The sequence below is a fragment of the Eulemur rufifrons genome, chromosome 8 (assembly GCF_041146395.1).
Source record: "Eulemur rufifrons isolate Redbay chromosome 8, OSU_ERuf_1, whole genome shotgun sequence".
NCBI classification, from domain to species: Eukaryota; Metazoa; Chordata; class Mammalia; order Primates; family Lemuridae; genus Eulemur; species Eulemur rufifrons.
The window spans coordinates 114,797,981-114,811,149 of NC_090990.1; the positions used below are offsets into that span (position 1 = coordinate 114,797,981).

The window sequence follows — 13,169 nt, forward strand, 5'->3', positions numbered from 1 at the left end:
CTGGGTTCTCATCCCAGATCATTGGTTAAATGGTGGTGTGAACACAGGAAAGTCACTCTGGGCCTCAGTTTTCCTATTCGTGAAGTGGGATAATCATCCAGCCCTTTATAGGACTGGCATGCAAATTAAAATCGTTCCCAGAAAGCATGGTGTTAGAATAACACAGAGCAATTCATAACAACTAAGCAAAGGTCACAACTTCCAGAGTTTTACCTACTCTGATTATTTTACTCAATCCCCATAAGAAATAAGCCAGAAAAAGATAATTCACACTGGGGAATTATCACACCGGGGAAGAGGAAATGAGGATCAGAGATGTTAAGGTGACGCCCAAGTCTGTGCATCACGCCTGATAGACCCCTTCCTGGGACAAGGGCTAGCTGGGCGTCCCCAGCTGGGGCTCCATACTTGCCTGCCACCGTCCCATTCCTGATGACAGGACATTCACTCCAGGGCAGCGGGTACTGAAAGGACTTGAAGAAGTAGAAGATGCTCCACCCGATGATCACATTATAATACAGCCCCACAAAGAGGCAGACCTGAGGACAAGGGTCTGTGCAGGGGTCTCAGAGGCTGAACTCCCACCCCTACTCCACCCCACCTCCCACACTCTTCCCCACGCCCACACTGCACCCCCACACCCCAACCCCACCCCCATACTCCACCCCCGCCCTCATACTCCACCCCACCCCCACACTCCACCCCCACACTGCACCCCACCCCCCCACTCCACCCCCACACTGCACCCCACCCCCCCACACCCCAACCCCACCCCCACACTCCACCCCACCCCCCACACCCCAACCCCACCCCCACACTCCACCCCCCACCCCCATACTCCACCCCCACCCCCAACACTCCACCCCACCCCCACACTCCATCCCCACACTCCACCCCACCCCCCCCACACCCCAACCCCACCCCCACACTGCACCCCCACACTCCACCCCACCCCCACACTCCACCCCCACACTCCACCCCACCCCCACACTCCAACCAAGGCCCAGCAGCACCAGGAATGACAAAGAACAGAGTGGCACAGCCTTGAAGGAGGAAGAGGAGGGATGAGATGTGGGCAGTTGAGGGCCTCCTTTCAATCCTCCATTCATCTGGTATTCAGGGAATCCACAAAGGAATTTTTCAGATATTAAAGTTCTCTCCTTTAAGCAACAAACTCTTAAAAAATGTTAATCATTTCCAGTTTGAAACTCTTCTGAGATACTCAAGGCACTTCGCCATCATTTCCGGATGACTCGGGCTCGTATTCACAGGGATGCCCTGCAGGGCTGGAGGCAGCACAGCTCTGGCCCCTGCACGGCTTTGGCCCCCAGACCGCTGCACTTTTTGAGATTTTGTGGATGCTTCTGATTGGTCCCCCGTGTCCTCTCTTCTCTCAGGGATTCTATTTTCTCTTTGGTGTTGTTAGCAGCCTGTCTCTAGAAAGATGTCAGTTTTCATTTCTTGGAAACACAATAACTAACCTTTGCAGAATTTTATTTAAAATAGGAGTACATGGAGTCTGACTGAGGGTCTAAGGGCTTTCTTTGAAAGCAATGTTTTTACAGGCAGGGATCTGCTGCGTCCACTCTGGATGCTGAGGGCTCCCTTCCAGGGGCCTGGCTGTCTCCAGCATCCGTGGATGCTGGGCAGTCAGTCTCACCTGAGCACCTGTGTGCAGGCCCAGACACTCACAGAACAAAGCTTAGTGGGAATACAGACAGAGAGACACCTGCTTTTACTTAGGTGCTTTCGTCCAAGTGGGAGCCCACACACACACTCCTGTGCATACACACGTGGCCAGCGCCAGCAGAGCACGCTGCCTTTGACCTGTGCAGAGGTGGTGGCTGGCATGAGAGCAGGGGCTGCAACAGCCCCCTGCACCCCGCCCCCCCCCCCGCCCCCCCGCCCCAGTCTCTGCCTGAGGCAGGTTTGGGCTGTCCCTGCTGCCAGGCCTGAGAGAGTGCTTAGTCCTTTCCAGCAGCACATTCCAGATTTTATCCCTGCTGTGAGCATGGGCACCTGCGGGCTATGCCCTTAGTTTCCTCACCTAGAGTTCTGTGCAGAGCCTCACCTGCGGCCTTGTGGACGAGCCTGGAGCCCTCATGGAGTTCCTCATCCTGGGTCAGTGGGGTCTCCCTGTCTCCCACTGTTCCAAAGACTCACCCGTCCTGGGTTGACCACAAGGTTCCTTCCTGTTTGAGTCCTCTGACTCTGCTCATCGTCTCAGCAAAATGGCAAGGGGACACTGAGCCCCAGGTGTGCCTTTTCTTGAGCGACCCACTCGCCCAACTAAAATATTCTTTGACCAAGGAAAGAGGAAGGACCGCCCTCATGCGGAGCTGCCGGGCTGGTCAGCAGAGAGGGGTATTTGGCACGGCCTCTATGTCCCCAGAGAACTCCGGCTGAGATGTCCCAGCTTTTCCTCCTTAGCACCAGCTGCAAATATCGCATGCTGTTACAGGCGTGCGGTCAGCTTTCAGTTCAGGGAATACGTGGACTGTGGTCCCGAGACACAAGCTGGAAGCAATTCTCACGTTGAAGATCCCCGTCCTGCCCTGTCCTGGCCCCGCACTCTGGCCTGTGAACTCGGAGACCTCCTCCCCAGTACCCAAGAGCAGCCCCCCTGCCTGCCGCTCAGTGCCTGTCCCCAGCCCTCGACTCACTATGCAGCTGGAGAAGCCGATGCCACCCAGGCGGGGACACACGTAGTGCCACACACCGATGCTGCCGCGGCGGATCCTCTGGCCCACGGCCAGCTCCAGGAAGAAGAGTGGGATCCCAATGATGATCAGCAGCACCAGGTAGGGCACCAGGTAGGCACCTGTGGGGAGGGGGCGGGATTTCAGAGGGTGTCTAGAGCATAGCAGCTGGGCGAGGGAAGGGGTGGCAGCCGTGGCCTCCAGCCTCAGCCCAGACCCCGTGCTCCTCCGTGAATGGTCTGACCCACGGGGGACCTAACACACACTGGCCCACCCAGACCCTCCTTCTGCCCCTTGACTCCCCAGACCTGAAAACGCGCTGGGAGGAGCCAAATGTCTGTCAACGTCTCCCACTCACGAGGCCAGGCTCAGGGACAGACACCACGCTGCCACTCGGGAATCCACATGTCAAGTCACATGCAGACACACACAGTCACCTTATGAGGTGCTCTGTGGACACCTGTTCACACCCCCTCCCGCCCACAGACAAGCAGCCCCAGATGGCACACGGCTCGCTGGGTGTGCCCAGGCCAGACGCTGACACAGCACACCGGGCAGCTCCAGGGAAGCAGAGCTTGGACGCTTTCCAGGGAGAGAGGGTCTGACCAGCTTCACCATTAATCTACAGCTGCTAATTGGGAGGAACGGGAGCGAAATTAGCAGTTCAGGGAAGCGTAGCCAGGAGGATCATAAAGGATAGAATAGATCTCACTAAAGATTCCAGATGATAAATTAATCTCACTGTCCTGGGCCTCACTGCAGATACAATCTCGATTCCAAGTGACAGGGCATTTAGCAGGAGAATTAACACCACATCCGGACACAGACGAGTGCACCTCGCTGACAGCTGTGCCAACAACCTAGTCCCATTAGCAAGGCCCTGTCTGTCTATCAAACAATGTCAGGCCAGCCCAGGTCACCAGGGCCCTGATGGTCACCCAGCACTCCCAGACCAAGCCTTGCAAGTGAGGAGTCTTCAGAAGCCCCCCAGCCACGCTGCTCTGCCCCCCCATACCATAACATCCCACGTGCTGCCCAACGTGTGCCCAATCTGCCAATGAACACTGGGGACCAGGCATCTCCTGGGCACAAAACCTGGCACTTGGTAACAATCTGCTGTTCAGTGAGGGTCTACTCTGTGCCAGGCAGGGGCAGCAGGGGATGGTGGAGCAGCAGAAGGCACAGACACCCTCCTGGGACCCATTCACCGGGGAGGCAGCTCCCTCAGATTCACGTGAGCAATGTCAGCGTTTGTGTGTGTGCACACAAACCAGTCACACAGGCCAAGTGAGCACATTCACGCTGAGGGAGGGTCGGGGTCTAATGCAGCTAATCAGGAAAGCCTTCCGGGACGCAACCCACCGAGCCTGATGCAACAGCATCTAATTCATTAGACACACACATGCACACATAAATTCAACTGGTCGCCAACAAACCGCCCCCATCATGGTTCTCAAAGGAGGGAGGGCCTGAAGGACCACCACACCGAGGCCCCCGGGTCTGTCTTTAACTCAGACTCTTGGTCTTGGGTGCAGGGAAATGGAAGAAGAGAGAAGTGATTTGCTGCAGGAAGGCGGAGGCACTCACAGCCTTGGTGGTTTTATATTTTTCCCCAGTGTCTTTGGGTGGGGCACCATGTGCCGGGAGATGGGTTTCAGGGTGTTGGCATCACCTGTGGACGCCTCTCTCCTCTCCCCAGAGAACCAGGGAGAGCTTCCAGCTGAGTGCTGTCAAAGAGTGATTGGAGGCAAAGACTGGGCACTGGCCCGCTGCCACCCAGGCCCTGTCCCCCTCAGCCAGGCCTCAGGGCGCTGACCTGGCTTAGCTCTCCCACGCCACGGCCAAGCTAACCAGAGTGCTCGAGGGGCTACAGTCAAGGTGGGCAGAATTTGCAGTTAATCAGAGGCACTTTTTCATATCAATCTTTGTTGAAATGATTTGGAAGTGCAACCACACCCTCTTCCGCCTTAGAAAATACAACTTGGGGACACAACTGGATTTTCTTTGGTATTTCAGTGGCTTTCAGGAGCCCCAGGTCATTCATCAGAACAGCTGGGAGGAGGGTTCAGGGAATGGGAAATGCAGTGGAACACAGCCCTCGGGGAGTACAGTCCAGGGTCGCTGACGTCCCCCGGATCTCTAAGTCTGTCTCAGTCAGCACTCTGAGCCTCACTTCTGTAAACCCCAAGGTTATTCCTGAGGTTTAAAAGACCACCTTGGCCTCAGCCTGTTGAGATGTAGATTGAATAGGAGCTGAGCTCCAAATCCTGGAGCCAGACCTCCTGGGTTAGAATCCTGGCTCTGCCACTTACTAACTGTGTGACTTCGGGCAAATTACTGGGTCTCTCTGTGCTATTTTGTCATCTGTGTAAAGAGAATGAAAATAGTAGGTGTGAAATTTCTGATATTTATCATTGTTGACTTACAAAAATGGCCATTTCAGAAACTTCGACCCTATACCTATTGCACTGCTGTGAAGATTAAATGAGTTACTTACCCGTGTAAGCACTTGATGAACATTTGCCTCTTTCTCGTAAGAATAAACAGAAAAAAGAAAAAAAAAGACTAAGAGAATACAGAATAAAGAAACTGTCAGCATCCAGTGGAGCTAAGGAGAGTTCCAGAGTTTCCATTCAGAATTAAGCAAAGTTCGTCTGGATCACCCATGGCAAGCACGTAGAATCGACTCTCACACCAAACAGCTGTCTCCTTCCTGTGATAATTCGCCTCCTTCTAAAAAGTATTTAAGATGACTGACTATAAAACCTGTACTCTACAGAACAGTTAAAGGCAGAGATAAAAAGGGACTGCAGGGATCAGAGAGGATGGAACAATGAAGGCAGGGACGTGGAATGGAGAGCTCAGAACCCTAAGGGTTGACAACACTTTCCTTCTGGGGGAGGTTCCGTCTGGTGCGATGGCGACTGGCTGCCAATGGGCAGACTGAGGCAGGAACACTGCCCTGGGCGTGAGTGTGAGTGGGTGTGTGTGTGTGATAGAGAAAGGGACTCTGTGATTCAGCACCAAGCACCCAGGCAGAACGGATCATCTAAGCCAGGAGGGACAAAGGTAGAGGTTCCCAGGGAAATTCCCAAATGCCACATGTCCTCTGAAGTTGTTTTGGGTGCCTTGGAGCTGTTCTCAACATCTCATAGGGCATAAGGAAACTTTTATATCTTATATAAGATATAAGATATCTTATATCTTTTATAACTATATATTTATATCTTTGCTTTGGGCTGGTCTTATACCAACTCAGTGACCATGCCATGCAGACCAAAGCTCTGATTGACAGTTACTTATTGGGGAAAAAAAAAAAGATATTTCAAGCAAGAAGACCACGTTGTGAATATACTGTGCTATAGTGGAGAGATAGAAGCCTCCAGCCTAACTCAAACACACAGGCTCAGGTGGGCATTCTCGCTCCCTGCCCTTCAGTGGAAACTGGAAAGGAGGAGGAGCCCCCGGCCAGGTGTGGCCTTTTGAACCAGGCAAAGATGTGTCCTGGAGAGAAGAGGAACGAACCTGAAGGAGGCTGCATCTTGGGAGAGGCTGCGTGGGGAGAGTCCCACGGAGCCGGAGGGAAGGAGCTAGGTTGAAATGCCTGCAAAGCTGTGGCCCCCCAACAGGCTGGAGTGTGCAGTCCCAGGGCACAGGGACTCAGGTGCACAAGAGCGCTCTGTTGGGTGACTTTCTCAGGACCAGAGGTCTAGGCTTGGAAACGTCATTGTTTCCAGCCTGTTGGGGTTTTCTTTGTTTATTTTCGGTTAGTTATCCCTTATTTTCAGAGCAAGCTGCCTTTGGAAAATTCCAGCCTACCTCAGAGATGCCAGGGAGACAATGCCTGGGGGCTTCTCCCCAGCTGGGGCTGGACGTGGTGGTAGTGGTTTGATACTGGAGATTCACGAGGGATTCAAACACAGGGGGCAGCGTGAGGTGGTGCCTGGGAAGCAGTAGGAGTGGTGGTTCGGTGCCCAGGCTCTGGGACCAGGCTGTGCAGGTTTGAACCCTGACCTTACCATTAGCTGTAACTTTAATCACAGATGATCCTGAACAAGATACCTAACTAATCTATACCTCAGTTTTGCAGTCTCTAAAATAAGGATGATAATAACTCCTTCCTCACTTAAGGAGTGAGGTTGTTGGGAGGATTCAGTGGCTGAACTGTACGAAATTGGTACTCTGGTTGTTCCAAGATGCTCAAATATCAGCAGTTTCAGGCATTTAAGCCTAATGTCCATTAAGCCCATAAAACAGGGCCTAGCACCTGGCAAGTGTGTAGTAATAATGGCCAATAAGTGCTCTTTACTATGTGTCAGGCGTGTGTTATGTGTGCTGCAAGTAAGGCTATATAATCCGCCCAGCTATCCCGTGAGGCAGGAACTACACTGTCCCCATTTTGCAGAAGAGGCTCAGAGAAGTCAGGCAACTTGCACAGGTCCCAGCGGGCGCTGGGTCTGAACCCACCTTCTTACCATCATGCCCTACAGTTTCCTGACAGCTATTAGCATCACTGCAGCTATTCCTGGAGAGCTTTACTCTGGAATCCTGAGCTCCAGCCTCTGAGGGCCCTAGTTCTGCCCCAGCAAAGGGGTGTTCTTTCCTACCCTTCAGTGCGCCCATTTGCGGGGCACCCTGGTCCAGGTGGGGCTGCCTCTCACCTCCTCCATTTTTCTGGCACAGGTAGGGGAACCTCCAGATGTTGCCGAGGCCCACGGAGAAGCCGATCTGGGCCAGGATGTACTGCAGCTTGCTGTTCCAGGCCGGCCGGTCCTCTGCGTCCAGCTCCTCCTCCACCGCCTTCTGCTTGCTGCCCGCCTCCCCGGCCACATTCAGCACGCTCTGCTTATAGTCCACGGGCTCCTCAAGGGCCAGCAGGTCGGCCACTGACTCGGTGACATGCTCACCGCTGTGCTCACGCTGGGTCACCTTGCTGTTCTTAGGCATTGATGCCACTTGGGCCGTGCAGCCCCGCTCCCCAGCACGCAGAGAAGGTGGCACTCAGCTGCTGTCAGCTCTTTCTCATCCAGGGACCTGCAAATCCAGGGGAGGAGGAAAGGATTAGCTGACCACACCATGGAGGTGGACACAACCCAAACCAACTTCCCATCACACACTTTGAGGCTGGTCGGGGGCTGCAAATGATGAGCGTGCCTTCTCTCCCCATCAGGAGGTGCCCACGGAGGAGCTCAAACTCCATTTTCCCACAGGCCTTCCCTGAGCATCATTAGAAGGTAAACCAAATGGACAAAATAGGCAAAACCATACACCAAGCCCAAATAAAGGGTTATCCATGAAAGACATTTCTCTCTTTCATATTGCAGGGCCTGGAGTGTTCAAGACCCTTTGGAGGTGCCCACAGCCTTCCCCTTCCGGGGTAGCCAAGGTTGTGGCCAAGACCTAGCCCTCTTGCATTCTATTTAGCCAAAACCACCTGGCGGGAGCCAGGGAAGCCAGTGTCTGCCTTCTCTGGGGTCTTTTTATTCAAAATGCAGTTCTTGTACCAGTAGCATCACCAGGAGCTTGTCAGAAATGCAGAATCTCAGGCCCATTCCAGACCTACTGAATCCTTCTCTGCCTTTTTACAGGATCCCCAAGCTATTCAAAGGACATTAATATTTGCAAAAAAAAAAAAAAAAAAAAGCCTCTGGAGCCCTCACTGTGGGGCCCCAGACACCAGCGCCTGTGGCCCCTTGTTCCCCTGGCGGGAGCAGCTGACCAGGCACAGTTAAGGATTCTGGCACCAGAGCCTGAGAGGGGTTTGCTCGGTGCCAACAAATCCTGGGCCATTGCTCAGCACTGACATTATCTGAGGGCCGCTGCCGCCAAGAGCTGATTCTCCATCCTTCAGCGACAGTTTTACAGCAGATAATGTCTGCACAACACGGGCAGGGGAGGCAAACCCTCCTCCACGCCTGCCAGCCCTCATTTGTCTTTCATGCTTTCCCTTAAAGAAATAAAGCACCAAGAAAATGCATCCTTTGAAGAATCCCAACATTCCGTTACATTTCAAGGCACTTCCTCATTAAGGGGAGGTTGGAGGATTTAAAATTAAACACGCACACACCCCCGGCCCACAGTTGCCCTGCATCTTTCTAGGGATGTAAGTTACCCAGCTCTGTAATTCCTTTACTGAGGGAAAGCCGGGCTCCGTTTGTTCTCCTCGTACGCAAGTACCACCTGAACGGCACAGGCAAGGTCGCTGTGCAGCAGAAGGGCACAGGCTGCCCTTCCTGCTGTCCTTGACCCAACCTCCTGCCTGACTCCAGCAAGGGCCCAACCTTCGAGGGGACCTGGCCAGCCAGATGGTGCTGCCCACGTAAGGAAGCTGGGAGGCCTAGCAGATGGGGACAACTGTCCATGCAGGCTTGTGGAGTTGGCCGGCCCTCCCCAGGCCAGGCCTCGGACCCCATTAGTGGGTAACACCTCCCCTCGTCATTCAAGGGGGACAGTGGGTCTTTAGTGACTGCCTCCTCCCACCCAGGAACAGTCAGGGTCTTGGGCTTTGGAGTAACTAGAACGGAGCTAGCCTGCCTAAAAGACCACAGAATTCCCTACAAGAAGCTCTCTGCTGGGACTCACTTCACGGTGGGCCAGCTAATAGCCCACTGTGTCCTGGATGGTGCCCCAGGGGTGTCCCTTGTGTGTCTGTGGAACTTTCAGCCCTCAGCCTCCCCCGGGGCTGCTATGTTGCCCACACTACACGAGTGAAGGGTGGCCCCAGGGAGTTGTGCAATGGGGAGGCCTGTGTCCTTCCCTGGGCTGACAGATGAGCCCCTGCCCCACTCAGCAGGTCCCAGTCCCCAGGGTGCTCAACTGGAGGAATGGCTGCTTGTCTAGGCACCTCCTCCTTCCCTATGTCAACAGCTTTTATTGAAGACTAGAGCTGGGGGTTAGGGCCAGGGTCCCTCTGGAGGCTGCAACCACTAGGGTACCTTGGCTCAGAGCCTCCCTCCAGCTACTCTGCCTGCAGTGGGATTTGATCAGAACAATCTGCAATGCATTAGGTATGATTTACCGACCATCGAGCCACAACCGGAGAAAACCAAGGGGGATTCCTGCAAGTCTGCAGAATTTATCTTAATGCTGACCAAATGGAGCCCATATTTCTCCCTAAATAGCCTAGTGAGTGGCAGCTCCGGTCACCAACATGAGAAAGGGCTGGGAGGAAAAAAGGCACCTTTTGAAACTAGGAGAACCCAAGGACAAAGTTAGCACATTCTGGTAAAGCCGGAGAAGGATGACCACAGCAGCGTCACAGCAACTGCACGGCATCAGCTCAGTATGAGCTTCCTCCTTCTTCCCAAGCTGTCTCTGATGCATATGAGCATCCTGCATCACAGGATGGGACCCGAGGACCCCCTGTGCCATCAGGCTTGCAGGATGCCGAGTGCTGGTACAAATCTGCAAGCTGAAGCACTGGGCTGAGCTGCAATCACAACTGGAACCTGTCCCCAGTGAATATGCTCCAGTGACAGCAGGGTCAGACTCTTAGAAATTAAGGCTTAAAGGACCCCTAGCAATTGCCCTACTCGACATTCCCATTTCACATTCAAAGAAATTGAGACCCAGAGAGAGGAAGTGAAGTGCCCAAAGCTATAGGTTCTCCTGGCACCCTGAGCACAGTCTCGTCTGGGGAGACTGAGTCGGACTCAGTAAGCAGGGGGGACACAGGGAGAAGCTGGGCATGGGGGTGTGGGGCATGGGCCTTGAAGTCAGACAGGCCTGGCTTTGAGAGTTCCCATTTAATTCATCCACTCATGCACTCACTCACCCGACATGCATTTCCTGAGTGCCTCCTGCACACCAGGGTCTGTTCCAGGTGCAAAGAATACAGTACGTTACAAAACAGGCAAGGTGCCTCCTCCTGCAGAGTTTACGTGTTGCACGGAAGGGCCAGATACTAAAGAAATGAATGTATCATGTAATAGCCAGTGGAGGGTCAGAGCGAGCCGGCAGGTGGCTCTTTTATGCTGGGTGGGTGGGTGGGGAGAAGTCAGGAAAGGTGTCTCTGAGGAGGTGACATTTGAGCAGAGAGCTGAATGTCATTTGAGAGGCCATCGGCAGAGGAGACACCAGACACAAAACTCCCCAAAAGGAAGGAGCACTGGGAATTTCAGGAACAGCAAGGTGGCCAGAGGAGGTGGGGTGGGGAGAGGGCAGGGCTCTGAGTGAGGGGCAGCCACCGAGGACTTGGCCACACACTGGGCGTGTGCTCTTGGACAAGGCTCTTTAATTATGCACGCATCAGTCTCCCCATGGGTAAAAGGATCTATTCAATGACAGTTCCCACCTCCCAGGGAGGGCTGCTGTGAGTGGCTGTTTAGGGAGTGCCCAGCACAGAGCTCGGCACGCACGAAGGATCCGAATGGCAATGGCTACATGGAAGCCTCGTGATGTTTACCTTTATGCACTGCAAATTATGCAAGTCCCCGTGTTTATATTTGGTCCCACAAATTCCATTTCTCCTCAGGAAGGGCCAAAGTGAGTTCACAGCAGGAGTAGAGGTGGGAAGTAGAGAAAGTATTTTGCACCACCTCAGGAAAACCCACTTTTGTTAGCGAGAATGGGCAACCTCTTAAGGTTGCTGGGTGGCGCCTCAAAGCCCCACCACTCACCCCACCCCAGTGTCTAAGGAAGCCAGGCAAGAGCCCGCAGCTCCAGGCTTGAGTTCAAAAGATCAGCAATACTATTACCAACAAAAACAAGGCCTTGTATTAAAAGTTTAGCATTGTCACTATTACTAAAAATATAGGCCGTACTTGTAATAGTTTGAAACCGTTTAAAAAAACATTTTTTACATACTCTGTTGGTACAATATGGGGTGGTGATACTGCTCAGAAATCAGATGGCCTGGGTTCAAATCCCAGGTTCACTGTGTACCAACTGCCTGGCCTGGGCAAGTTTCCTCACCTGGCTGAGCCTCAGTGTCCTCATCGGACAAAGGAGGATGCCAACAGCGCCCACCTCTCGGCGCTGCGGGGAGGATATGTCGCAGTGGTCCGAGAACTCAGCGGGCAGCCAGGAGGTGCTCACAGACAGTGCCTCTTCCTGTGCGCCCATTCCATGCACGCCCGGCCCGGGAAGTGAGCTGGCAGCCTAGGTTACAGACGGGGGTGCTGAGGCCAGGGTGGCACAAGGCGTGGCTCAGGCCCCGCAGCTGTCAGCACTCAGGTCTCCTCTCCTGCGCTCACTGCATTCTCTAGCCCGAAAGAGTTTTTAAAGGCGAGGTGCAGGCAGCAACTTGGAACAACCCTTCCTCCCTCACCCCAGTTCCCTGAGGCCTGGAGCCCAGGTACGGGTGAAAGGGCAGTTTTCAGCCCAGGGCCCTGGGGATCTAAAGTGTTCCTAGCCAATGATCCCAAAGCATCGCCTGGGACAAACACTGGGACTAAAGGACGCAGAGAGGAGTGACTCCTCTCTGCCCCTGCACCGCGTGAAGCCAGCCAGAATCCAGATGTCAGGAGGCCAAGTACTGGTCTTGACCAACTGTACAACCTGATGCCATTGCCCTAACCTCCCCAGGCCTCAGTTTCCCTGTGTGTAAAATGGGTTGGTGTGAACAGTCTCCAAGGCCCCTTTCAGCTTTAGCATATATCCAGCAAGAGCCCCTCCCGCGTGGCACGTTCTGTCCCAGGCACCAGGGGCAGCAGGTTGTGCAGCCTATCTGTCCTGCCACCCCCACCGTTGGCCAAGAGCCCGCTGGGGCATTGTGGGGGTGTGTTAACAACCAGCCCAGCCACACTCTCATCACCCCCCTGTAGTAGCTGGGGTGGGCTGGAGAGTTGCTTTCTCGAGCAGCACGTCGGACGCTGAAGTCGCATGGCACTCTGAAAGGAATGCCTCAATTACTGAAAGCACAACGCACAGGGGCTCGAGTGCCGAGCAAGCCCTGGGTGCCAGCTCGTCACTTAGCAACAGATGCTGCTTCCAGCTCAGAATAGCTCATGCGAGAGAGGCAGGACTGAGCGAGTGAACTGTGAATCTTCTTCAAAGGAGAAAAAAATAGTGCGACTAGGAGGCAGACAGGTAAAAATATCTCCTGCCAGAGGGCTGGTGGCTCCACAACAGTTTTTCAAGCACAGCATCGGCAAGGAGCCCAAGGGGGTGGGAGATGGCTGCTCTCACCCTATGACCTGGAGCCTCCCCACCCCACAGCAGCCAGAGACGGGGCAGGGGAGAGAGGCCCTTCTGGAACGCTGAAGCTGGCCCTTCGGAGCACCTGCCTCCTGGGCCTCGGGTGTTTCTTGCTCAGGAAGGTTGTACCGGGAAACTCAAGGGATGAACGGAATCACTGACTTTCCGAGTCAGACTCCCCCGGGGAGCTGAGTGGAGGAGCAGACAGTCACCTTCCGTCTTTGGGGGAGCAGGCGGTCACCTCACCGACCCCACGGTGCCCCGCCCGTGGGTCTCGTGGCTCTGGAAAGGGTTCTGTGGCCAAGCCCGTCCTTGAGAAGAAAACTGTGCAAT

General features: G+C 54.2%; 1 protein-coding gene across 2 annotated transcripts in view; it reads right to left on the reverse strand.

The window, feature by feature from the left end:
* SLC6A17 (solute carrier family 6 member 17) overlaps nucleotides 1-7,646 on the reverse strand; it is a 30,288-nt gene extending 22,642 nt beyond the window's left edge. For both annotated transcript variants that reach the window (XM_069479018.1, XM_069479017.1), the window contains exons 1-3: nucleotides 7,361-7,646; nucleotides 2,664-2,821; nucleotides 413-539 (exon numbers count right to left, since the gene is read on the reverse strand). In XM_069479018.1, the coding sequence (XP_069335119.1) occupies nucleotides 413-539; nucleotides 2,664-2,821; nucleotides 7,361-7,646 (571 nt within the window). The remainder of the gene's footprint in view (nucleotides 1-412; nucleotides 540-2,663; nucleotides 2,822-7,360) is intronic.
* Between the last annotated feature and the right edge of the window lie 5,523 nt (nucleotides 7,647-13,169).